General features: G+C 47.5%; 10 protein-coding genes across 10 annotated transcripts; 5 read left to right on the top strand and 5 right to left on the bottom strand.

Annotated features, from left to right (window-relative positions):
- Nucleotides 1-162: 162 nt before the first annotated feature.
- Nucleotides 163-1,074, top strand: BC939DRAFT_173602 (uncharacterized protein). Its single transcript, XM_051550391.1, has one exon. It carries the CDS (start codon nt 247-249, stop codon nt 811-813), a length of 567 nt encoding a protein of 188 aa, XP_051411805.1. The 5' UTR covers nt 163-246; the 3' UTR covers nt 814-1,074.
- Nucleotides 1,075-1,336: 262 nt separating this feature from the next.
- Nucleotides 1,337-2,165, top strand: BC939DRAFT_397661 (translation initiation factor eIF 4e-like domain-containing protein; the record flags this gene model as incomplete). The annotated part of the gene is made up of 3 exons (XM_051552367.1): nt 1,337-1,504; nt 1,629-1,811; nt 1,914-2,165. 3 exons carry the CDS (start codon nt 1,337-1,339, stop codon nt 2,163-2,165), a joined length of 603 nt encoding a protein of 200 aa, XP_051411806.1.
- A 210-nt stretch (nt 2,166-2,375) lies between these two features.
- Nucleotides 2,376-3,735, bottom strand: BC939DRAFT_503608 (uncharacterized protein; the record flags this gene model as incomplete). The annotated part of the gene is made up of 3 exons (XM_051560422.1): nt 2,376-2,594; nt 2,697-3,359; nt 3,448-3,735. The coding sequence occupies 3 exons, from the start codon at nt 3,733-3,735 to the stop codon at nt 2,376-2,378; spliced, it is 1,170 nt and encodes a 389-aa protein (XP_051411807.1).
- Nucleotides 3,736-4,126: 391 nt separating this feature from the next.
- BC939DRAFT_453024 (CTLH/CRA C-terminal to lish motif domain-containing protein) lies at nt 4,127-6,165 on the bottom strand. Its single transcript, XM_051555873.1, has 4 exons — nt 5,392-6,165; nt 4,893-5,279; nt 4,688-4,797; nt 4,127-4,588 (listed from the first exon to the last, which is right to left on the bottom strand). The coding sequence occupies exons 1-4, from the start codon at nt 5,873-5,875 to the stop codon at nt 4,541-4,543; spliced, it is 1,029 nt and encodes a 342-aa protein (XP_051411808.1). The 5' UTR covers nt 5,876-6,165; the 3' UTR covers nt 4,127-4,540.
- A 162-nt stretch (nt 6,166-6,327) lies between these two features.
- On the bottom strand, nt 6,328-11,649 carry BC939DRAFT_453027 (uncharacterized protein). Its single transcript, XM_051555874.1, has 21 exons — nt 11,126-11,649; nt 10,963-11,051; nt 10,769-10,882; nt 10,541-10,665; nt 10,365-10,449; nt 10,113-10,276; nt 9,954-10,023; nt 9,640-9,851; nt 9,407-9,559; nt 9,166-9,318; nt 8,997-9,081; nt 8,770-8,919; nt 8,599-8,698; nt 8,242-8,501; nt 8,018-8,158; nt 7,846-7,927; nt 7,567-7,759; nt 7,352-7,477; nt 6,981-7,278; nt 6,710-6,881; nt 6,328-6,562 (listed from the first exon to the last, which is right to left on the bottom strand). Exons 1-21 carry the CDS (start codon nt 11,463-11,465, stop codon nt 6,495-6,497), a joined length of 3,180 nt encoding a protein of 1,059 aa, XP_051411809.1. The 5' UTR covers nt 11,466-11,649; the 3' UTR covers nt 6,328-6,494.
- A 109-nt stretch (nt 11,650-11,758) lies between these two features.
- On the top strand, nt 11,759-12,946 carry BC939DRAFT_503611 (uncharacterized protein; the record flags this gene model as incomplete). The annotated part of the gene is made up of 3 exons (XM_051560423.1): nt 11,759-12,098; nt 12,206-12,685; nt 12,762-12,946. The coding sequence occupies 3 exons, from the start codon at nt 11,759-11,761 to the stop codon at nt 12,944-12,946; spliced, it is 1,005 nt and encodes a 334-aa protein (XP_051411810.1).
- Nucleotides 12,947-13,061: 115 nt separating this feature from the next.
- BC939DRAFT_453035 (uncharacterized protein) lies at nt 13,062-14,895 on the top strand. Its single transcript, XM_051555875.1, has 4 exons — nt 13,062-13,439; nt 13,531-13,616; nt 13,717-13,854; nt 13,941-14,895. The coding sequence occupies exons 1-4, from the start codon at nt 13,071-13,073 to the stop codon at nt 14,839-14,841; spliced, it is 1,494 nt and encodes a 497-aa protein (XP_051411811.1). The 5' UTR covers nt 13,062-13,070; the 3' UTR covers nt 14,842-14,895.
- Nucleotides 14,896-14,908: 13 nt separating this feature from the next.
- Nucleotides 14,909-20,164, top strand: BC939DRAFT_453038 (cysteine proteinase). Its single transcript, XM_051555876.1, has 15 exons — nt 14,909-15,310; nt 15,492-15,573; nt 15,722-15,866; nt 15,955-16,118; nt 16,223-16,734; nt 16,829-16,937; nt 17,032-17,147; nt 17,235-17,443; nt 17,534-18,159; nt 18,248-18,431; nt 18,521-18,629; nt 18,715-19,248; nt 19,329-19,643; nt 19,746-19,878; nt 19,996-20,164. The coding sequence occupies exons 1-15, from the start codon at nt 15,308-15,310 to the stop codon at nt 20,112-20,114; spliced, it is 3,360 nt and encodes a 1,119-aa protein (XP_051411812.1). The 5' UTR covers nt 14,909-15,307; the 3' UTR covers nt 20,115-20,164.
- A 15-nt stretch (nt 20,165-20,179) lies between these two features.
- On the bottom strand, nt 20,180-22,424 carry BC939DRAFT_453041 (uncharacterized protein). Its single transcript, XM_051555877.1, has one exon. It carries the CDS (start codon nt 22,393-22,395, stop codon nt 20,206-20,208), a length of 2,190 nt encoding a protein of 729 aa, XP_051411813.1. The 5' UTR covers nt 22,396-22,424; the 3' UTR covers nt 20,180-20,205.
- Nucleotides 22,425-24,105: 1,681 nt separating this feature from the next.
- BC939DRAFT_453042 (uncharacterized protein) lies at nt 24,106-24,608 on the bottom strand. The gene has a single exon (XM_051555878.1). It carries the CDS (start codon nt 24,536-24,538, stop codon nt 24,200-24,202), a length of 339 nt encoding a protein of 112 aa, XP_051411814.1. The 5' UTR covers nt 24,539-24,608; the 3' UTR covers nt 24,106-24,199.
- Between the last annotated feature and the right edge of the window lie 852 nt (nt 24,609-25,460).

Consider the following 25,460-nt stretch of genomic DNA (forward strand, 5'->3'; position numbering starts at 1 on the left):
ATTCCTGGAATGCCTCTTCATTTTCAGCCTCTCTCGCTCTTCTCTGTGCTTTCTGCTGTTCAGATCTCATTGCCTGTAGTTGGGGACGGAGTTATGGTGAAAGCAGGTTATCAAGAGGAGGTCCGAGGTCGTTTTTAAGACCGTTTTCAATACCGATCGGTTCTCGTAGCCCTTGAGGAAGCAACTACCCATGGATGCGAGCTGAAAGTTCTCGCTCAGCAGGCAGCAATAGCAGGGGCCGCATAAATGCGGTCCGGTGACGTATCTGGGGGGATTTCTGCATTGGTTCTCTCAACACATCCATCCATCCTCTCCTATCGCTCTTTAATCGCTCTAGTTCATCCATCACATTCTTTCTCTCTCTTTCTCGTGGAACATTCGATATCCAGTATACATTCCCTACGAATCTGTAAGCGACATCAACCGCCCCGATTGTGCATTCTCCTCTTTTGTTGTTCTGTTGCCACCTTTCACTCACCTTTTGGCCCAGAGCAGATCTCGCACCACGCGACAATCCCTCTTCAACACAGCGTGGGATGCTGCAGATTTGAAACAGAGCGGCTGCCATTAGACGCTAACATTTTCTGTACTCTATCCTTCCCGTACGTCTTCAGCTTGCAGCCTACTCTAATCCAGGTCAGGAACAGACGCTCAGGAACAGCCAGGAACAGCCAGGAACAGCCAGGAGCAGCCAGGAACAGTCAGGAGCAGCTACTCAAATCAAGGTCATTATCACTCTTCAACAGCTATGGAATCAGTCTGGGGCAGCTCCCGCAAGCAGTAAGTCTATTCTCCCACGATTCTAATATGTAACTCGAGCAGACCTCCACGGAATAGTATAAAGAATAGCACTCATCCACTAATAGCACCGATTTCCGTTTCCCCCTCCTTCCCTTTTTGCTTTAGAACTCGCGACAGCAGCAGCAGTGTATCATCGTCAGGCGGATCGAAACTCGTTCAGCTTCAACGTCAGAGTTCAGCGATCGGATCTGGCCTACCAACGCTATCGACCAATTCTCTCTCCTCCATCTCTTCAGGACCCTTGAGTAGCCATGGATCAGGCGCCATCCACCCGGGTCTCTCGGCTTTTCTCACAGGACCCAGCAGTGCCAACTCGGAATCATTAGATCTGGGCAGTGGGAACAGCAATAGTGGCGGCAATAACAGCAGAGGTGGCGATTATGGCATCCCAGGAGGAAGCGCCAGATCGGTCGGTCCAGGAGGCATCAGTGGGTTCTCATCCTATGGTGGATCGGGAACTCCAGGAGCAGTAGCGGTAGCAGGAGCAGGAGCAGGGGTAGGCGCAGGAGCAGGGCATTTGTCCAGTTCAACATCTATGGCAGCAACTCCCGCAGCGATTGGTGGTGGAGGAGGTGGTGCAGGTGTGTCTCCAGGGATCCATCCGTTGCAGTTCAACTGGGTCTTTTGGTTCATGCATCGTGCACCTGGCAGCAAGATTCTGAACTATGAGAGTTCGATGAAGAGGATTGCAGGTTTTGGTTCGGTATGTGGTATTATTGGCTGTGAGATCAAGCAAAGGTGGCGAAACGCTATCAGGAAGGGTGAACATCAGTCAGTCATTAAACCTTTGTTATTTTCTATGATCCCATTTTTTCTACTCCTTATAGGTCGAGGCTTTTTGGGGCATATATTCACATCTTCGTCGACCACATGAGCTGCCACATGTGAGCGACTATCATTTGTTCAAGAAGGGCGTGCGGCCAGTGTGGGAGGACCCGGTTAACATCAACGGTGGTAAATGGATCGTGAGGCTCAAGAAGGGCTTGGCCAGCCGTTATTGGGAGAATTTGGTATGACCGCTGTTACAATCCTTGTCCGAGACAAATAACCATGTCCATGATTCTTTTCAGCAGCTTCTAATTTTTTATTTTTTTCATCATCTCATTGAATAGGTCATGGCGGTCATTGGCGATCAGTTCGATGTGGGGGAGGAGATTTGTGGTATTGTCCTGTCGATTCGAGGTGCTGAGGATATTTTGTCGATATGGAATCAGTCGGCAGACGAGGGCCGCATCAACCTGAAGATTAGGGACACGATGAAGAGAGTACTGAACCTACCTGCGGATACTATCATGGAGTACAAGAGCCATAATGATGCATTGAAAGATAACACTAGCTTCAGGAACACGGATGTGTTCAGGTGAACTGAGATCTGATTGCTTTCCTTGACTATAAGGACTTAATGAGCTCGCAACCACTGAGCTCGTTAATAATAATAAAAGCTGGATTATCAGTCTACAATGCAAAGCACATCGCATCGAAGTTAAAGAATCGCGTTTTTTCATTAATGAATGCTATTGCTATTGTTGTTTCTTTCAATATCATCTTAAAAGAGTGTGCCGTATGGCCTAGCCTTAATATTTCGAATCGGCCGCGAGGCTGTGTCCAGATGGATAGAAGGACAGGGACGCGGAGCTGTTAGAGGTGCGGACCTTGAACTCGCTGGGTCCTTCATGGATGCGGTATCCTCTCTTGGAGGTCTTCTTGTCCTGCTGCATGGTCAGCTCAGTTCCCTGGACGGTCGTAGAGGCGTTGCTGGTCTCGACTTCAAATCGTCCTTGGAACTCTTCCGTCTAAAATTCGCGTCGTACATCTCAAGTTAGCAAAGAGCCATGCCATATTTTTTTTTTTTTGTTTGAATATCATGAAGAAAAAAACGGCAAGAGAAAACATACCAAGTTGACGTTGACAGAAGAGTTTGAGGATTCTGCAGATCCTCTGCAGTGTTGGTTCACAGGGACCATGGTCGATGAAGTAATGCTGCCGTTCGAGCTTCTGTTCTCGATCTCGAGAGGCTGGCCCGTTTGACTTGCATCCAGACTGAAATCAATCCTTGCATTCGTCGTCGTGGCTCCGATAAACGAGGCTCTGTCGGCCTTGCCCAGAACCGCACCCAGAACCAGATTTCCATTGCTGGTACTGTTTCTCATCCACAATCCACGAGAAGTCTCTGTCGCTGTAGCATGGAGATCGAACGATCCGTTCGTGGTCTTGATTATGGCCTTGGATTGTTCGCCATCCAAGGCGTCACGAATATTGATCTTTGCACGGATGGAGCCATTTGAGGACACAAGTTCGATGTGGCCGGCATCAAATGTGCCGTTGATGTTGCCGTTTGAAGTATGCAGACGCGCCGTATCAGTGCGGACGTCTTCGAGGGAGATGGAGGCGTTTGTGAGCGCAGTTTGGATGTTGCCAAAGAGTAGATTCTGGAGATGGGTACCAGTGAGGCTCGTGGCGGGGGCCTCGACAGTCAGAGACTCGACCGAGGTTGTGGATCTCGGATACTGGATTAAGGTTTCGTGGTAAATGCTGTTTGGGCCCCAGTTGTTTGGCGCCTAGAGTAAACAATGGGAGTGGATGAATAAAAAGGATCGGCAAAACCGAATAAACTAATACAACGATCGTTTTATCTTTTTTGTATACCTCCAAGAAGAAAGTGTGAGTCTTGTTATCAAAGGAAGGACGGATGACAACGTTCTCCTTGTCACTCTCCCTGGTAACCCAAATGCGCGTCGAGATCAGGCCCAGCCCCGTCTCATCGGTTTCGGAGCCACCATGGACAAGGGTGACCTTTCCAGACATGGAGCCCTTGGCTGTAAAGATCACGTTCGGATACTCCTTAGGATTGAAAGTGGTGTCATCGTTCGGGATCCGGACTGGGATGTTGGCGCGTCCGCACGGTTTAACAAGGTTGGTGAAGCTCGAGAACATGTTGGGTATTGTTCAAGATATGGATGGTAGTTGTTGAGAGGTATGAAAAAGGCTAACAGCAGAAAACTATCGGCTGTATTTATACTGGTGATGGAATTTTTTGCCAAGGCTCAGTACACGACGCACAAATAAAATTCGCACGGTGAAAAGTGTACTAACGCATTTATTTCTCTTGGCTCTTTCGCTGCATGCGAAACACACTTCCAAGAATGGAACCAATCCCACCCTCATAGGACAAAACCGCGCCGCCTTCTTTCCCTTTCTCCTGTCCCTAAACATGTTGTAGATGCATCATGTGCTTGAGATATTTAGCTTATGCCCAGTCCATTGCACAGCGCGTCTTTTTTCGTGAACAATTACTAGATACTGACAGTTGAGTGCTTAAAAGACTCTTTATTTGGCGCAGTTGCAGTAAGACGAACGAAAGAGAGAGAGAGTGTGAGAGAGAGAGAGAGAGAGAGAGAGAAACAAAAACAAAACAAAACGGACAGGCTGTAAAAAGGAACGAAACAAAGAAATACTCGCTCTAATCGGAAAGAGGACGACGACATAAGACAAAAGTAATCAGAACAGCAATAAATACATAGAGAACTTGAAATCGAAAGCTGGTCCGAGATCTGACGAACGCACCACCGAGCGACATGACGAAGTGAAGCCATGAACCTGTCTGTAACGGTGGTTGTCCCTGGCGTCCCTGCTGCTGAGAATCATCGTCCTGTCCTTGTTGGTTTGCTTTGATATTCTTACTACCACTGCCAATACCGCCATTGTCTGTTCTCTTGCTATTGTTGCTGTTGGTCGCTTTTCAACTTGACTCTTCTAGGAATGTGGATAGTCTCCATCTTGCTGGCACCTATATTAGGATTGGGCAACAAAAAAGTTATCGTGAACACCGCAGTTATCGTTCTCTGCCAAAGTAAGCATTGCATCCTGATCTTGAGAGTTCTGTTACCTTGAGCCCACGTTTTGTCTTTGACGTATCTCCAGACAGATATTCCCGTACAAGCGTTGCCTGCTTGACGATCGTCAACAGCTTTGGCTCGCATGACATGCCGTTGCAGCCTATCGTCACGGTAACATTGTTATGTCGCAGTAGGTCAGGAATAAGGAAGTAAAAGGCGTACAAAGCGTTTGCAGCCAAGTCATCTTTGACTTACCAAGAACTGCACTATTCATAATGTCAGCTAAATGGTCTCGTGCTTCTTGCTTCAGGTGGTGTCCGTTCGGAGAATCCTCAGGGTTGGAGTAAGCGATTACAGAGACAATCTCCTCCATGTGCTTCATGTACATATCTTTGCCGTTGGGATCCAGCCGAGTAAAGTCGTGCAGGACCTGCTGTGCGAACATGAGAGCGTCGGGTCCGCGCTCAGGATCGGACTTTACAATCTCGATAAACTTTTGGCACTGCATCTTGAAATTCATATGGATTGACGCGGGCGAGGTCAGCGAACTATGCGGATCGATCGATAGGACACCGGGAAAGGCTGAGTTGCATAAATCCATTGCTGGTCCGATATCACCATGAGAGATCAATGAGCGGATTGCTATCCAGAAAAAAGAGAGAAGGTTAGCGTGTTGTGATCAAATATCAGGGGCTAGTGAAGGATAGCAGCAGGTGTGGGGGGTGCTTGCATCCACACGGCCTCATGAGCATACCTTTACGAGTTTCCAGGTTCTTGAGCTGCTCGTCGATTTGCAGCGCATGTGCCTTGTCTGCTGTAAATGTGCTCGTGCTGATGCTGTCCCGTGAGTCGAGATAGCTTTCACCCATGGGCGAGTCCCCCTCCTGATCCAGCAGCTCCTCTGGCTTGTCCATATCCATCATTGTCCTGTGTTGGCTGTCGTCAGAGGCATTCCGCATCATAACGCCTCCTTGACTGCGATGTGTCGCTTGTGTCCCGTTGAGATGGGTGTTGCCATTGGTGGTGCCGTTGAAACCATTGTTGTTGAGCCCATTATGGCCCGCACGCTGAACTGCACTCTTTCTGACTTCGGAATCCTTCGCTACATCCAAGTCATCCTTCATGAACGCACGGGCAGTCTCGCCATAGCAGTTGTGCAATAGATAGTCGAGCACAAGCTGTCGCGGGATGGCCGTGTCAATCTTGTCAGAGCCCTGTGTGTCTGAATCCAGGTCCATTGCGTACTACTACTGTTCCTTGATGTTGGGATTGTGGCTGTCAAACAACCGGTGTTTTGTCGAGTGGATGTTTCGTAATACCTTCCTGTAGATGAAGACTAAAGCGAATGAAGTGCGAGGAGAGGAAAAAAGGGTGCGAATGGGAATGAGAAGGGCACTGCTTTGTCTATAGTAGATGGAATAGGTCCTCCTATCGGAGTGCTGACTGAGTAAGGGATACAGGTTTAACGGGACGGACCTCGTTTTCACTCCCAGGGTCCCGTCCAGGCTAATGATGAAAAAAGTGATGGCGCTTTTTTTTTTTTTTTTTTTGCTTCTTTCTTCTTCCTCTTCTGGGTATGTTCGTGTGGCAAGAAAGGCGAGCGGAAACAACAAAAAAGGTCGATCAAAACATGCAAACAGAGTAGGTGCGGGCGGCGTATAAGGGGGGAGCTGAAAGAGAAGTGCGCTCTGCACCAAATGGGGTTTCTGACATGCCAACTGGACAATGTGCCACAAGCAAAGGACAAGCGTACGGTTGACCCGGGTTCCCAGAATGCGCACAGGGCACATATCTGATGTATTTGGTATTCGGCGGAGCTGACAGACCACATACAAAGTAACATGTAGTCTAGCAGCTTTAGATCCAGTCCTCAGCCAGACCAGTTCCTCCAAAACCGCCTTCGTCGCCTGGTATCTGCACCACATCTTCGATCAATCGCATGGCCCATCAATCGCATTAGATCGTCAAACACACAGCACAGCGACAATAAGAATAAGGGAAGTTAGGATCTTCCTAAAGCATACTTTAGCAGGCAACTTTGGTGACCAACGTAGGTGAGGGGGTTTTTTTACCTTGCAAGCTGCTCAACATGAGATCGTCCATACTTTGATCAAACGCGATTAGGTCCAGCACTGCATTCGGCGGTATCTCCAGATCTGCTATCGTCGTTTCGTTTTTGTCCAATTCGGCCTTCTTATGTACAAGTTTCTGATACAACGGGACAATGTTCGTCTTTTGCATAATCTGTGGTTGCACATGCAAGCCGATCGAGGTCAAAACGAGCACGCCGGGGTATACAATATAAAATGACTTTGCTTCTCAGTGTCATTACGACTGCTGTACCTTTAATTTCAGTTCCATGACCGTATCCCATTTGCCGACAAGGACCTTGATCTCTTTGTATTGTTTCTTTGTCGACTTAGCGCGTTTTGATCGTCGTGCTCCGAAATGTGGACCTGGTGACAGGGGGCCCTGCTTTCTCTTCGCAGCCGAGGATGTAGAAGTTAGCGTATCCTGAACGTTGGGGTTTGTCTGTTCCAAATTTGATGCAGAGATTGTTGCAGATTCATCATCTCCAGGTGTGGAAGTTCCAGGAGCGTATACTCGGATGAATAGCGTTGTCGAGTCAAAGTTGAGAATTCTAAACGCGTAAAAAGAAAACCTTATTAAGATTAATTTGTACATACTTGAGCGTCCAAATACCCGAGGCATACCTTTCATTCCTGCAGTTTGAACACAAACTGGGTACGGTCTCGATAAACGAGCAAATGTTGGATTCAGTGTCGTCCGTCTGTGTCACTTCCGTTCTCATTACAACAACTTCAGGTCCTCCGTTGTACCTAGATCAACGAGGGATACCGCTATGTTAGAGTTGGTTCTTATGTTTTCAGCGGATGGAGTTCAGCCTACAGTCCGAAGATGCATTTACAGTGCTCGGAGGTACATCCACTCGTCTTCTTTGACCAAAAAGATATCTTCGTCGTTTTCTGCGTCAACAGGGTGATGAAGATCGAAGACGAATAAACCATGTCTGCAGAGGAGACTAGAGTTATCGATGGTCGTGGGTCGCGCATTGCCCATGGGTCGCTTTACATAGTTCAGCCAGCTTTTCATGAACCCCTCTATAATATAGAAGGAACAAGCATGTTGTAAATATTTTATCAAGTCCGTACAGTCAGGGTCCGCAATAGACATTCCGCATTCTCACCTTGAGAAACAACATAATATCTTTCTCCAGGATTCATATGGCTCAAGCGCGCTCCTCTCATCATCATACTCGCAAGTTCTTGCTGCAGAAAAAAAAAGCAGAAAAAAAAAGATACATTAGGTAATATGAACCTACAACTACGCTAACTCAAATACAGATCTTTTTGGCATACCTTTTCAGAAGTTGCCCTGGCTGCGGTGTCCTTCATGTTGTCAATTTGAGACTGTAGTTGACCGCGGCATATAGTGCACTCGAGGGCGTCGCTTCCAGGCAAAGGCAGTTCCCCAAAAACGCGTGTTATCACCTCCAAGGCCTGAGTAGTGGAGATAGTAGCAGTCAACGTCTGTTTACGTGCGCAAAGTGAACACAAGCCAACCCGTATCCATTAACGCTTACCGCCTTGTTGATCAGTTTACGCTTTGTCTTATCATTCGCGAGGGCAGAGTGTGGACAAAGGACATCATGTATGTATGCCTCAGAGATGGGACTGGCATCCTCTGCCGTCGTCTTGTGCAGCTGGTGAAAACGCGGGGCGACCTTCAACCAGTCCGTGAGCCAAAGCTTGGATACCCACGCAGCCAATGGGCTTCTGACCCCCTTAGCCTTGCGCTCAAACTCCTCAATGTCTTTACGGTGCATCAATGTGTACAGCTTGTCTGCAAGGGCAAGGAAAATTTCACGAAATAAGTTCAGTCAGCTGAACCAGGCGTCATAAAAAACATTACCCGAACATGGGACCTGAAGGCGTCTTACCTTGGAACACATTTTTTGTACAGACCTCACAGATATCGTCTGAAGTCAATATTGGGTCGATCTTGACTTGAAGCCGGTCCACTAAGTAGTGCCACGCCAGCTATAGACAGAAACTGGGTAAGAAAACTGCTCAAGAACATGAGAAAGGCAAAGATCCCGCAAAGTGCATACCTCGCTAATACGCTTGCTCTTCAAAACCATTGTGGGACATATTTTTCCATGCTCGCAGACCAGGCTACTGTTATCAATTGCATGTGGCACCTTGCTGTCGAGCTGCATATACTTGCCAAGCGACTCGGCGGGTACATAGTACCCTTTATCCTGTTGAATACGACAAATTAGACCAGGCTCCTAAGGTACAGTTTCGGTTGCACCCATATCATGTTCCAACAGCTTACCTCTTCACAGCCAACGTGCCAGTACTGATAAAGCTGGCGCCGCTCATTCCGCGCTGCTTCAAAGGTTCCTTTGATTTTATTGGTGCTATGAGTTACATTTGGATGTTATTCACCGAACGACTGTTTCAAGATTTTCATCTTCATAAAGACCGTCTAAAGCATCACTTACTAGTCAACATGCTCTTTGAGCTCGTTTTGAAAAGCGGTGTTGTCCTGCTCAACAACGTATAGTGTCTCTGCAGGAGGTGCGCATGGCTTGATTGGAGGTGTCAAACTTCTCTTGGTGTATGTCAACATGTATGCATTTCGCGAAGAAAGCGTGCTATGATCAGAGCCAGGTATACCTTGTCGGTTATTGATGGTTCCAGTGTATACCGTGCCAAACGCATGCGAGAGGTATGTTTCGTTACCTGAGTAGCCTTTCATCTTCTATTCCTCCGCTTTTGCATGATGGTTTCTTGGTTTTTGTTTTCGGAGCTGTCTCAGAATAGTCTTCCGGATCAAATTTGGTGCCCTGGAATTCTGCCACTTCCTCGTCATTCAACACGAACCACTTATTGCTCCTATAATGAATCATAGTATTAGCGACAGCATATAGCAAACAGAGAAACCTTCTAAAGTAGCAAAGGAACTTGTCACCCACTCTCTGTCCAGAACATGAGCACTAAAGTGACCGGAATGGGCGCTTGGTCCGCTGTGGACTAGCACAGCGGATAGTTCATATTTAACGCTGGTATTTGAGCGTAGGAGCTCCGAAAAGTCAATAGTCTCTGGAAATCGGATCGTGTCCTTGGATTTCCTTTTCGTCCACATTACATTGTCATAGATAAACCGCATCAGTTGAATGTTCAGCACCTGGTTGAGAGTACCAAGACGTCAACAAAGATAGTCTAGCATATCAGCTTCAATTTCCAACATTATCTTCTTAATAAGATCGACCGCGGGGGGTTCACCTACATTGGGTAGCTTGTCGATCTTTATCACCCTTGACGCATCTTGAAGCGATCCACATGTCGAGCACGAATACCTATTGTCGGCGTTTAATACGATATTAGCTCAATATTGTTAGAGGTTGCCGGTATCTTAGCTATATATCCGCACGCAGTATTCCCCTACCGATCTGTCCCTGAAAGTTCTTCAGGTTCCACGAACTCTTCAAGGCAATCCATGAAGGTGCAGTTGTCTTTAATGTTTAGCATCAATTCGTAAAACGTACAGTCCTTCACGGACGTCTTTTTACAGTTCCTGCAGGTCGTGTTATAGGAGTAATGACCCTGGAACTGTTTTCAACATGGAAGATCAGCTTCATTTCCGTGCTTGATTTTCATATGACTCAGCTAGGCATACACATAAACAAGCAAGTCAAACCTGGTTTTGGATGAAAGCCCCCAACTCCGGATCCTCTTGACGCTGGAGCTGACCGTCGATCCTTGCCATGAAAAGATTGCAGAACCTAGGGAAAGGTGTAGAAGCAAAATACCATCGACCTATTAGCTCCAGAGAAGGGAGCAACTTGTCATTGTCAACGTAGTGTCTCAGCTTACTCTTGGGCATCTTGCTGCATGGCTATATCCAACCTCAAGGAGCTCACAAGCGATAGCGGGCTGTAAAATTTCTTCAATCCACGATCCAAGTGCGCGAAGAGCAGCTGCAACTGGTACAATGCGTTCTATATCATAAATACAATAATGTAATAAATATATGTATTAGACCATAATGCAAGCGATTCGACCTAAAGCTTTTTCTCGAAAGCCAACAAGTTCTTGATTTACCATCGATTTGTCCGAGTCTTTGCCAAAGCGACATCTGTAGATAATATCGCGAAAAGCTGGATTGTGGAACCAGACCTGCAGCAGAGAGTTTGCATAACACGTTGCACCAAGATTCTAACCACGAAGGAATACATATGTATCGCTTAGAAAAGTCGTTGGAATTTTCGTCCGCTGCATTATTTCACAATCGTTACCTTCATACCAGCCGGGGTATTCTCTACACGCTTTGAAATCCGGGGATCAAGTTTATCCGCAAAGATTGCCATATACTTGTCGAGTGCATCTAATATACAGGATGACGCAAAGTAAGAACTTGTTGTCGCTCGTTCCTGACCATCGCAACTGATTAATCCCTACCGTCTGTCTCCCACTGATCCTGTCCTATGTATTTTAAGCAGTGGGGATTCCCGTCCTTGCAAAGAGCGGCAGTACAATTGCCACTGCTGCCTTTTGTCGATCTTGTGCTTTCTGATATATGGTTCACGTCTTGAACACTGCAATATGGGAAGACGCTGTTGGTGTCACGGGCGATGCTGGGCTCGCCCGATGGTTTCTTTGAACTTCCTTCCTCGCCCTGAGCAATTGGCCCCAGGCCATATACTGAGCGGATATGATCCATGGTCAGATCCTCAACGCTCCTGATATCTTGACCTATGAAACGCCATTGCTTGTCCAATTTTTTGCTAAGAGGTGCCATGATATGGATAATGATACGAGCTCATACGCTTGAGCTCTGAACAGTCCAGTGCGCTTCGTTTCTTGTGTAAAATATGCCTCTGTGTCTGACCGACGTCTTGAATCGGTGTAAAGTTGAGATGTGCATGTGCATTCCTGCCTTCACTGGTGCCTGCCTTTACCAAGGGGGGAAATACCGTCACAAGCGGCTCTTGCTCATCCTTTTCTCAGTCCATCTCGAGCCTCTCTCATCCTCACTTCTTCTTGTTTTGTCTTCGTCTTCGTCTTCGTCTTCACCATCAGCCCTGCCCTTTTATGGATTCGTACGTGGGACTTGCAGGATGGGCATTCTTGCCCTCGTTTATCACCAACGTTCTGCAGTCTATCTGGTACTCGTTCAAGTACCCAGTCAACTCTGGAGCTAAACCAGCGCCGAATACCCCGAAACATCGTCGCCATTATAACAGGATCTATTGCGGCGTAGTCCTCGCCTATCTTGCATATACAATTGTCGAAGTCGACAGGTCCACCCCGACCAATTGCTATGACCTATTGGATATCAACTTCCACACGTTTTCGCAGAAGCAGCTTAGGACCAACTTCAGGAAGGCGTCACTCATGTATCATCCGGACAAAGTTGGAGAAGTTGGGGCAGGTACTGAGTTGTGCTTCCCAGCCGTTCAATTTATTCGATATATCACGTCTGTCAATATCTACTCGACTTTCTAATGCATGGTATCATAATATTACTGGGTACCATAGACACGTTCGTTCGGATTCGGGCAGCACATGAGATCCTGAGCGACCCTGTTATAAAGGTGGCCTATGATCGATTTGGACCGGACCTGGCTCTCACCTGTACGACCTGCAAGACCACTAAGGATTATATCCAACAAGGACTCATGTCCTTTTACACATTCTACTTGGGCTCCGGGATCGTTTTAGTCTTGATGAGCGTTCTTGGAAAGGGACAGTTTGGACGATATTGGCGATTTATTGTACTTTTCGGTATGGCAGCATTGGAGCTGGCTATGGTGACCCGCGCGGCGCCACTTACGCTCTTATCCTGGGTCATGCCGCACCGGGTGACATTCGAGCAAGTGGCGATCCTCCACCAGATCTTTATCTCGACTTTCATCGCCATTTCGCAGATCGGGCCAATTTTGGTGCCCTCCAAGGAACAGGAAAAGAGTAACATCAAGGATCTCATTACTCGATTGGAACTCCTCACTGCCATTTCCCGTAAGTCGCTATGAATAGGTTGCTGTCATCATGGACGCTTTATCCTACTTTACTGACACCCTCTTTATCAAAATAGAAACTGAGTCCGTTGGGCAGCTGCAAAGTGTTTTTGACGTGTACAGAGGAGACGAGGCATGCATGACGCAGCTGAAGCGACAGATGGGTATGATGGCTCTTGACGCACGACTAACACAGGATCAGATGTTGAATGAGGCTAGGAGCGCGGTTCAAAGGCGACTCTTGCAACGAAAGAATACGTAGTTTATATAGTGGGCATGCCAATCATAATCCAGATGAACTTCGATCCGACTGCCATTTTGGGATGCTCTGAGGTGCTATTTTTTTTTTTTTTTTTTTTTTGGTTTCCCTCCACCCTTGCTACAACATGGCGACGACTGATCAGTCCTCGATTCCAATCTACTTCCAAAGGACGCTCGTTCCACCTCATTCAATCGCAGTGTCTGCTTTGGGCTCCTCGCGACCCTCCTCGCGATTTGCATCTCCAGCTTCGTCTCCAGCACTTACACCCACCAAATCATTTGCTGACTCGACTGTAGCTTCATTGAAAACATTCCTGCCTCGTACAACCCTTCGCAAATCGCCCGACCATGCAGGCAATATGGAGCGGCTGCTCTTTTTTCGAGAATGCTTCCGTAGGATGGAGTTTTGGGAGGAAAGCGCTATCCTGGAGAGGATGTATTATAAGAATAAGTCTCAGCACAGACATGCCGGGTACTTTCAGCGACTTTGCGAGGTAACGACCCTTCCTTCAAGGCTTGCCGTCCACGAAATGTTGACAGCTAGGTCGCCTTATGCTAATGTTTGATCTAATTGGTTTGTGCTAGTGTCGTCGCCTTGTCTCGCGGATAATGGAACTCGGTATGGCTGGACTTATGGACGATCTGGTGAAGAATTTTTATTCCGGGAGAAGGTATGTCAATGTTCTTTCGTAATAGCCAAGATTCGTCTGAATGATAAATGCAGCTCATTGAAAGACTTCCTTATTTTTACTTGTGGCCTGCTTTAAATAGCTTGAAGGCCGCGATGAGTGGCAATGTGCAGTGGGACTCTATACCATATCGATCAACCGTGGCGTTTACGATGACACGCATCATTGGATCAGTCCTGCTGCTGCAAAAGTTACAGTTCGCATTGCACGAAACCTATGGGTATGGAAATCTGACAAGGACTAGCTATAGTAATGAACCATGACAATTTCTTACCCAACTAATTCGCTGCATTATCGTCTTCATAGGACATTTTATCAGCTCATGTCAAAAACCCAGTTCATGTCGTTTGCGCTAATAGTAATTGGACTCTGCAGCAGACTGACAGTGCTATCAAAAGCATGGACAAGCGAACTTGTCGACTGCTATGAGCTGCTAAATACATGGATCAAATTGTTTCCAAAGGAGGACACCCGATCGAACTCGGTGGACTACGAAGGGCAACTTCCAGATTCCATTCACAGTTTGATTGCTGCCAAAGTACCTACGATCCCGAAACTACCATCGCCATCGATGCAACCCCAGTATATGGAATATGTGCCAGTAGAAGGATTAGATTTGGGCGAAGTTATACAACGAGCAGAGTTACCTTCTGCACTAGAATCTTCAACAGCACGGCCACAACAGAGGCAGAACTACCCTTTCTCGCTAAAGTCCGAACCAGGACCTGACTCGAGCTTGGAAAATGCGGACCTAGACGACACACACGCCAGTCTCCGAGGCGAAACCGACACAATCTCTGGGAAAAATTCTACCACTCCTTCAATTATTCAATCCAGCAAGGCGAAGAAGACACTGTCGGATCTGTCGGATATGGATAAAATCTTTGGGGACAAAAAGAAACAGAAGGCGAAGGACAAAATGAAAGTAAAAAATATCGGCGACTCTGCCGCATCCCCGTTTCAGTCTGCTCCCTCGTCATCAGGCCCGAATTCAGGTTTGAAGGGCAAGGCCAACACTGGATCCACCACAAACTTTGACGACATATTTAGTTTTGATCGGCAGCCATCTTCAGCGCGAGGAGCAACCACTACAAAGCTGAAGAAGATAAGCAAGGAGATCGACGATATCTTTGGGACTTCCAAAAAGCCAAAGAAGTCGACAGGCTCGGAGATCCTTGGTGGCCCACCAAAAAAGAAAAAGAAATAAATTACACGTGATGATTGTGACCTCGCTGAACGTCATGGCATTTGAGAATGGTGGGAAAGGAGGGAGGGAAACGTCGCTTCTTCCCTCCACACGTTCATGCACACACCACAACCAGCTTCACTTGAATAGACGGAACCTCGGACTTTTGACCAGTCCTCTTTCTACTCTTTCCAGCCTGCACACTCAAGCAGCAGTGGAGTGTCCACACTCACCCTACAGATATACGCATACATTCACGGATATATTCACGCTTGCGCTCATACTCGCACGCACGCTGACGCACTACAAACCAACAGCTTCAACAAAAACAGCAACTTTCCAGCAAAGGTTTACATTTTGCTGAAGGGCACCTTTCACCATTGAACAGCAACTATCTTACGTCGCCGACCTCGCCAACCTCGCCAATCTTCAAAGGGTCCTCGTCCTCTGCGCACTATTGATTGCATTCCACTATCTGTACCCCAAAATGGTAAGAAGTGCAGCTTTGTAGTGAGCAGGAAGCGCCTGCTCTGGGAGGATTCTGTAGCCCAGCCTTTTTCTTTTTCTTTTTTCCCATGGGCGACAGCGGACCGCAATATATGTCCATGTAGCTGATGAATTGATGCGCGGTATCGAATACTAATGCTTTACATCATATGCGCGTTTGTTAGGAACCAATGGAGCTCTCCCCCGAGTACAATTCATCCGTTGACGAGAAGCCCCCAGTGGAGGAGCATCATTCTGTCGATGATGGTATGACACGTCTCATTTGTCCAGCCAGGGCACGTTCTACTGATTGAGCCCAAATATCCAACCTAATGGCGGACTGCCAAGATGTAAACTGCTTTGCCCACATCAAAACTCTAACATGCAGCTACATTCTCTGACTGTGAAAAACTAGTCGAATGGATGACCCGAAAGTACCTACCCATCATTGGCGATCTTGAGGAGCGCGCCTGTGAAACCTTTCAATGGGAGATCAAGGACTGGAGGGCGCTGGATAAGAGGGTAACAGGTCCAGAGTTTGAAATCGGAGGATACAAATGGCAAGTGGACATAACTGCAAGTGCTGCTACTAAGGCAATACCTATAGGGACTAATCAAGATATCCTGATTTTAATTCTCTCATTATAGGCGCATTCTGCTGTTTCCTCAGGGCAACAGCGTACCTGATCAGATTGCCGTGTATCTAGACTCTGCAGAGCCGCGCGAGCAATCTGACCCCAACTGGCATGTCTGTGCCCAATTTGCTCTTATGATGTCCAACCCCGGCGACCCTACAGTATACGTTGTCAATTGTAAGCGCAGAGTTACGTCGGATGTAACATCCGAAGCACATATAGTTTTGGGATAAAGCGACAAAGCATCCATCGCTAATCATTTGTTGTATTCGTTTATATAGCTGCGAGTCACCGATTCACGGTTGATGAGGCCGATTGGGGTTTTACTCGATTCTTCGACCTCAGGAAGCTGGAACATCCATTGGACCAACGTGGCGTCCCATTGATGGTGAACGGACACACAATGATCACTGCCTATGTTCGAGTGTACAACGATCCTACAGGAGTGCTTTGGCACAACTTTGCCAACTATGACTCGAAGGCGATGACAGGGTATGTGGGACTGAAGAACCAGGGCGCCACCTGTTACATGAATTCATTGCTCCAGTCACTCTTCTTTACGAACTACTTCCGAAAGGCCGTATTTGAAATACCAACGGCTGAAGATGAACCCTCAAAATCCATGGCTCTGGCACTTCAGCGTGTCTTTTATCAACTGGCAACCAGCAACAACTCGGTCGGAACAACAGAGCTGACGAGGTCGTTTGGATGGAATTCACTGGAGAGTTTTATGCAGCATGACGTACAAGAGTTCAATCGGGTTCTACAGGATAATCTAGAGGGAAAAATGAAGGTACCAACCTGATGGTCGATACATTTCGTCGCCAGTCTTAGTGAATGTCCAATGATTTCTAACGCCGCCTTTGTCATTGCGTCACTGTCCGTAGGGCACTGAAGCGGAGGATGCTATCCAGAAACTCTTTGCTGGGAAGATGAAGAGTTACGTAAAATGCATCAATGTCGACTACGAGTCCTCGCGAGTGGAAAACTTTTATGGTACGTGTATAATGCTGGAGGGGTCGCCGTATTTACAAATGCCTAGGCGAACGTTTGGCCACTGACACTTCGCTCGATCCTGTATGGGACATAGATATCCAGCTGAATGTTAAGGGATGCAAAACCCTGCGGGATTCGTTCGCCAATTACGTCGATGTGGAGACATTGGATGGCGAGAACAAGTACCAAGCGGAGGGCTATGGCCTTCAGGTGATTGCGAATGAAGTTAGATGGTATAACTGGCTTTCCTTACCAGGAACTCTCAGCTGACGTATACTATATATTTCAATGAAATAGGACGCCAAGAAAGGCGTTATATTCCAGACACTACCGCCTGTATTACACCTCCAGCTGAAGCGGTTTGAGTATGACATTGAACGTGATGCGATGGTCAAGATCAACGACAGACAAGAGTTCCCTTTGAATATCGATCTCGCAGAGTTTGTGGAGGAAAGCGAGGAAAAGGAAAAAGCTGGTCCCGATGGGTTCAAGTACACCCTTCATGGGTAAGTGCCTCATCTTAAGAGTGATTGCCTGCTCTCAAATACGCCCTGGATGTTCACAGTTTTTATTATACCCTGCTCGTTGATGATTAGCGTCTTGGTCCATTCCGGAGATCTTCACGGAGGACATTATTTTGCGCTCCTGAAGCCTGAACGTGATGGAAAATGGTACCGCTTTGACGACGACCGTGTCATCCCGGTCTTATTAAAGGAGGTCCTTGACGAGAACTATGGTGGGGGAGAGAGTCTCGAAAACTTGGCTGCAATGCCTCCCGCCCTCCGACAGCTGAACCGCCACAAACGCTTCACCAATGCATACATGCTGGTTTACATCCAAGAGAACGCTTTGGATGAGGTCTTGAAACCGTTGACGCACGACGATATACCAGAGCATCTTCAACGTCGACTTGACGATGAGCGCGCAGTATTGGAGACACGAAAGAAGGAGCGCGATGAGTCTTTTCTATACTTCAATGCTCGTGTGATTTCGGACGCGGACTTCAAAGCGCACGATGGATTTGACCTGTTCAACCCTCATTCACTAACTGCTGGAAAGTTGTTCAAAGTACGGAAGTCAGATACATTCGAGACTTTTCGACATTTTGTGGCGGAGGGCTATGGCATTCCTGAAGGTGACATTCGTCTCTGGACGCTGGTGAAGCGACAGAATGATACAGTTCGTACTGATCTCGCCATCCCAGGCAGCGACTTAAAGAAATGTAGGTGGTTTAACCTGGCACCAATGCTATACTTAAATAACCAATGAGTGTTAAATTAGCTGGTTTTTATTGTTCATCTGCGTGTTAGCCATGGAGGTACTCAAGGAAGCATACGGACACCGCGCGCATCCAGAATTCAGGTGCTACGTAGAGTGTCCTGATAAAGGAGCAAAAGTCACGAACAGCAAAACATCTTGGTTCCAGAACGAGAGTCAGAATGGTGAAATCATGATTTTCATCAAGTACTACGATCCCTTCGCCTCAAAACTGGAGTGAGTCCTTGATGCTACATACGAAAAGCATCGAAAAAAAGGCATGGTTATCAACTGCGTTTGCTAAAACTTCATTCATTTTCATATAGGGGATTGTGCAAACTTCACGTTCACAAGCAGGCCAAAGTGGCCGATATCATTGGACAACTAAATGAGAAGAAGGGTTTCCCTGCGAATACACCTCTGAAGCTGTTTGAGGTAAGGACCGTGCACATCACAAAACAAGATCCCTGTGCATAGTTCGGCGTCTCATGAACAAGCAATCCTTCTCCAATGCCCTTAGGAAATCAAACCGACCATGATCGAGCCCATGAAGATAAAAAACTCATTTAATCAGTGCGAAATTCAGGGCGGCGACATTATCGTTTTTCAGAAGGAACTGACGCCAAAGGAAGTGAACGACCTCAAAGACCAAGGGCTGAGAGCGACGGTTCCACAGCACTACGAGTATCTTTTCAACCGGATTTATGTGGAATTCCGCCCTAGGAATGACCAGGACTCAACACTTGAATCGTACACGTTGGAGCTCAGCAGGAAAAGTACATATGACCAAGTGGCCGAGAAACTAGCAGAGAAGCTGAATACGGACCCACTGCATATCCAGTTCACAGCCCCGTCGCACCCTAATGGACCGCCTAAGAATACGATCAAGCGCTCGACCACTATGCTGCTACACGAGATGCTCGCTCCAGGATATGCCCAGCAATATCAAGTACCGAGCGTTCTTTACTATGAGAAGCTGGACATCAGTATTGTGGAGCTGGAGAGCAAGCGGATAATCAGAGTCACTTGGCTGGGGCCCACTCTAAAGGACGAAGTAAATGTCTTATCCCATGCTTGAGCTCGTACTAATTGTAAAAAGACTATTGCTGACCGAGTTTCTTTTGTGCAATATAGTCAACACACGACCTCCTGTTGCTTAAGACTAGTACGATAAGTGCGATGCTAGAGGCGCTGCTGTCCAAGATACAGCCTTCACCAGAGGGCACGCAAAAGCTGCGTACGTTTGCAGTCTCAAATGGCAAACTTGTCAAGGAATATGGACCCATGGATCCGATCAGTACTGTGCATGACGCGTTCAATCTATACGTGGAGGAGATTCCCGTAGAGGAGTATGAGTATGGTGAGGGCGACTATCGACTGGGCTGCTTCCATTTCCACGGAGATGTCAGCCGCACGCATGGCATCCCGTTCTTTGTTGTGGTGAAGGAGGTAAAGCAGCTTGAATATGAAGAATATTAGACGAGGAATGTTTTAGGGATATAGCGACGGTTATGTTAACAATTACTCACAAACCATGAATGTTGTACATAGGGCGAGGCCTTTGCAGACACCAAGGCTCGTATCCGCGCAAGGCTGGGCATGAACGAGAAGGACTTTGCAAAAGTCAAGTTTATCCTTTTCAACAACAACAGCAGCAACGGTCGCATCTCGGCTGTGTCTGATGGTAATTATACGGCTCGCAAGATACGCTCTTTGGTCGATGCTGATACTCTTGAGCAGCTTTCTAACATAATATGTGTGTCCTCTTTATTTATTTATTTTATTTATTTATTTTTTGCAGATGTTGTGCTTTCAGAAATTGAACATTTGCCGGGAGACATGCTTGGTCTCGATCATATCGACAAGAGTGGGCGGAGCAACAGGACTAGTGTAGAAAAGGCCATTTTCATTAGAGGATAGGCATGCTTGTGCACGAAATAAAACCGCAATGACGGTACCATGAGCCGATTTTGCTTCTGCTTTATGTTGAAAGGAGCCAAGGTCATTTTTATTATGTATCCTGAAACTCATCTGTGGAATGCAAGTCGTTCTTGTCTGCAAATAACTCGTCCTTTGAATCAAACCGAATCACTTTACGCGGTGGCCCGTCTCCTCCACGGTTGCTGTTCTCCGACATGTTCTTTCCACCGCGAACGACAGATCCTGATCGAATCCATCGATCTAGGTTGACAGTGTCCTGGTTTTCTTCCTTGGGTCGAAAGTCCCGTATAATGTTTTGTTGTTGACTGCCGCTGTTAGTCCTGGTGTCTGATAAAGTGCGTTTCTTCCCTGAGAAAGATGAGATCTTTGAGGGGGTAGAGGTAGTCGACTTGGGGTGCATGACCCAGCTCTCCATCATACTTGCTGACGAGGTCTGACGTCCACGTGTAAGAGCTTTAGCAGACGTTTTTGGTGGCATTGTAGGTTGCTGCTCCTCGACTTTGGCGGGTTGAGTGGTCATGAAGATGTTGCGGGATGTTTGTTCCAATGCAGGCTTGACAAAGGGTTGATGCTGCACCACGAAAGAGTTTGCTCCGCGCCCTCGGCCAGAAAGGCGGTTGTCAGAGATTTCGATAGGTTCCAGCTTGATAAAAGGTAATGTCGGTACTTTTGCTTTCTTCAAAAACGGACTTGAAGACGTGAATGGCGACTCTGGAGAATTGTTGTATCGTTGCTTAGGCGGCGGAGCACTGTCAGTTGGTAGCGTAGGCAGTTTAGGAATACTGGGTGCAGTTGGTCGATCGTATCGGCTCTTAATTTTCGCCTTCACTACTCCATCGGAATTCTTCTCCAGTGTCAGCGCTCGGGTGTCCTGGACCGTCCGCGATGGAGTAATTTCGTCCTCACCTATGTTATCCAGCACCATTTCCACATCGCTCCTGCTCCGAACAAATGCTAGGCGTCCCTTCGCTCCGGTTGTCCCCTTTTTAGAGGATCTGGGCCGATAAAGCGTGCCAAATGTCGACCGTATGGCATTCAAAATCTTTTGGTACGTGTTTAAGTTGAACATATGGTCCAGTTCTGTCTGTTGTGCGGGTGCCTTCTCCTTCTTCATCGCCTTCATGACCCCCTCCAATTCCTGAACATACCGGCGGTTCCTCTTGGAGCACATGCGTCTCATCAGAGCGTTCATCTTAAACTCCTCTCCGCGACGCTGATATTCAAGTTGGTGTTGTGGTACCGGATCAGATAGAGGGTGAAGATAGATTTGCCCTAGTTTTGCAAGAGCTAGACATTCCGATAGCCCTACTCCGTCTTCCTTTGCAAAATCCGGCCGCTGCGCGAACGACAAATTGTAAATCCGATTCAGTCGATCGACCCATCTCTGCATCGGGTTAATGTCCGATCCTTGCTCATTATAATAGCTGGTCCCATTGTCCTTTACAGTCTTATTTCGCTCACTCGTGGTCAGCTCAGGGAATAGAATTGTTTGGCTCGGCAACCGCCTCCACGGTGCTGAATGATATCCCTGAAAGAAAGACTCCGCGACCTCCTCATGGACTTTCGAATTTGTCAGGTCGATTCCCAACAGTCGCTTGAATACCGGTTGTTTCTGCTGATGCTGTTGCTCTTGTCGACCAAAGATCCTGGCGAGACCTATATCCGTCACGTCCGTGCCTGAGAGATTAAGGTATTCCAGTTTTGCAGGGCCTGATGATCCAAACGTAACACTGCGAACCAAGTGGCTCAATCCTGTATCGCTGATCCTCAACTGCGCAAGATTCAGGAACCGAAGCTGTGATAATGCAGATAACCCTGCCATATCCTTGTCAATGAATCCAATTGAATCCGGATCATCGCCACCACCGCCACCAGTACCAATCCCTCCAGACAGATCTAAATAAACGAGACAGTACGCAAACGACCCCAGGTATGGGATATCCTTTACGAGCGAGCATCGAAGTCCAGTGTATTCGGGTCCCAAAAACTCAGCTCCGTAGGCCTCCGCAAAGAGAATGATCCCTGCTTGTCGCTGTTCTGTTGTAAGACGCCACTGGGTCGATCTGTGAGTGAATTCTGCATAGAGGGCTTGACCGAAGGGATGGAAGGGCAGACCTTCCAAGGTGGCAAAGATCTGGAGATGAGAGATGCATGTCTGAATAGTGAGGTGGAAGAGGGAAGGGAAGTTTTGAGGCGTGTGCTTCTGTCGTTGAGATGCGAGTTCCTGCAGGGCCTGTATCCTGGCGACAGAGGATATCATGGTAAGTGGTGGGGTCCGGTCTAAGGAAGAAAAAGCGGCAAAGAGATGAGGTAAACAACAGTCCCTGGATGCCCTCCTCAGGACGCGTTGGTCCGTGCGCCTGCGCTGGGATACGGCGCGTAAATGTGAGCCAATCAAAAAAGATATTCGCTTCGAATTTCTTCTTTCTTACTTTACTCCCCATACAACTTCTCTCTCCCTATCCGCAGTTTGCTGCATTGCTTCGACCACCCCATACCTTTTCACGCTCAATATACAATACACATCCTCAGACGCTATGGCGCCCTTGAAACTCGTTTTACTGGTCATGGCGCTCTGCTTCATCGATACCACCTATGTCCATACCTGCGGTAAGATCGCGCGCCACGACTGGCGAGGATATCGCTCTATTGATCGTTCCATTTAGAGCCAGCACACCGCCGCGACCCTGTGGAATCCCTAGCCAAAAAAAATACGAAGCAGTACTGTAAGATTAGGCAGAGGCCTTCAAAGACTTTGAACTGACTGCAGCATCAATGGCTACGGCAACGTGATCGACAAGGCCATTTTTGACATGTTCCGTGGACCATGCGACAACCTACCTGGACAGAGAAACCCTGAAAATCTCTGTGAAGGCACCAAGGGTATCGCATGCTTTGTACCTTGAGGTCATGACCGCAGGGTCTTTGATACCTTCCATACCGCAGTCGCCAGCATCATAACCAAGGGATATGGCACACAGGACTTCGTTATCGCAGCTGTCGCGGTCGATGGCATCAAGAGGTTCTGTCCACAGAACTGTGAGGATTGGATTTAGCCTTAGTAGATGTAGCGCCCAGTTCAGCATATATTCCTCACTGAAAACAGGAGAGTCATATCATTCCTCGGTTATATCTGTGCTCTTGGTTCCAAGATATCATACTGACCTGGGAGCAACGGGAACGTCCTCGCCAGTACAATGTCACACTCAATTGCCTGCCATTCAGAGGTGAGGGCATCTAAGAGTAGTATAGGCATAATATCCAATAGCCTCCCAATGCAGCTTAAAGGCCCTGAGGACAATCCGTGTAGATCTTGCTTCTTTGTTAAGTGGAAAGGCGAAGCTTGAAGAACTGTACACGCACATTTTATTCCGAGGAGAACCCAGAGATTAGAATACTTACAAGGGGGGCCAGGAACTAACGATACCGTTGAATTAGTGTCGAACGCGTGTCTGCGCGTCATTTGGTGAATGAACACGCGCCATCAAAGAGATATAAATGAAGCCAAATTTCGCGCCTCATGCCCCAGTCCATAACACGAGCGCTAGACTACCCCAGGCAAGCGTGTGTCTGTGTGAGTCTACATGTGGAGAAGGGGACAGTAAGATGAGACATACTTTCATTGTTTAATGTCGTACAAAAACACAACCTACTATATTTCAGCTGAGCAAACAATCCGTTCGGCAATCTAAGAGGTGCATCGCCCATGATATGTAATGCAAACAACTCATACGTCCTTTTCTCACCAATGCTTCGTCGTATGTCACTTTAACGCGAAAAAAGAGCCGCTGGGCACTTCCAAACAAGGTCGTCTCCTCATACATGATTACCACGATACTCAGACATAAGAAAAGAATCCTCATAGTAACAAAAAAAAAAAAATCGACCCTGAAAATGAATACGCGGACAACCACCCGTTAAAGTTCTTTTTCTTTTTCTTTTTCTTTTTTTTTTCTTAGAGGTTTTATTGCAGAGATTTTACGCCACTAGATGGAACTATCAAAACTATGAGATTGTGTTCTGGACGCGCTTTTGTCATGGGTACTGCATGGGGTTGCTCTCTATCAAGCAGATGGGGCAAAGGAAGGGCTGCCGCTACCGCTGCAGTGCAGGCCAGCAGCTATGATGCTAGCTCCATATGATACCTTGAAGGTACTAATAGCCGAGCCGCAATCCGATGCGCCGCTGCAGGAATTGATCCAGGAAGTGTTCGTCACGGACGCGCACAGGCAGGTTGCAAAGGCAGATGAGACCGAGCCAGGGGTCGGTTGGATGTTGGCGCAGGCTGGGAGCGTTTGGAGAGCCTTTTGGAGACAGAGTGTGCACGAAGCTGGGTCGCTCTTGACGGAGACCAATGACGCGAGCATGGCGACAGCAGAGGCGGCGAGAATTGTAAACTTCATGGCGATGAAAAATGAAAACGGAGGAAGGAGGGTTGTTAAAGGATGAGCAAATGAGCAAGGAGGGTTTGAGATAGAGAGAGTGAGGAAGAGAAGAAAGGATCGGGTATGTGCGAACTCTCCTTGGTCCTTTTATAATGCGCCCAAGAGTTCGGGTGGGGACCCTTGATGCTAGGGATATGGGCTGCATGCTTTCTTAGTTAGTTGAGCGATATGGGAGATTGTGGCCCATAGGTTCTTCAAAACGCTTGACTCCTATTTTCCGCTCCACAGAGGCGTGCATGAACGGCGAGTGCAAACATCAAGCAGTGAGAGCCAACGCAACAACATCAACAACACGGCTGAGGAATGTTGATCGTTGGGGACGCAAGACTACCCTGTACGCCTCACCCTATAGCACGGGCACATCCATTCCTAGTCCATCAGGGTCGTCCTAATCCCTCTTTTGTGGCCTGCTCTCAAATTGCATCCGAACATCAACAAAAGCATGAATGCGGGATGTATAGAAGTGGTTTGAGAAAGTGAAAAGTTGTGCAAATTGTTTGTGCGATAGGCGCATTCTCTCCTCCTAGACGCCTTTTAAACTGAATGGAGAGAAGATAGCCGACCGTAGAGAGCTATCCGCTTGTTTGGTGTTTCCAGGATGACAAAGACGAAAATGAACATTAGTGCGCGTCAGGGCAAAGTAAACATCTGGGTTCGAGATATATTGCGGAATGCAGATGTCCACAAGGTGCAGATAGGCTGCTCTACGCAGCAACTGTTGCTGCAGGGCAAACAGTTTCTTTTTTGGGGCGCCATGGAACCACGTATAAATTAGTGGCAAACACACGCCGCAGAGTGCGCTGCGGTGATACGAGTCTTTTCTATCGCAATAAAGCTGAATATTGCTTTGCAGAGGCACTGCCGTGGACTGTCATTGACA

Source organism: Gamsiella multidivaricata (assembly GCF_025024155.1).
Source record: "Gamsiella multidivaricata strain RSA 2152 chromosome Unknown BC939scaffold_36, whole genome shotgun sequence".
NCBI lineage: Eukaryota > Fungi > Mortierellomycota > Mortierellomycetes > Mortierellales > Mortierellaceae > Gamsiella > Gamsiella multidivaricata.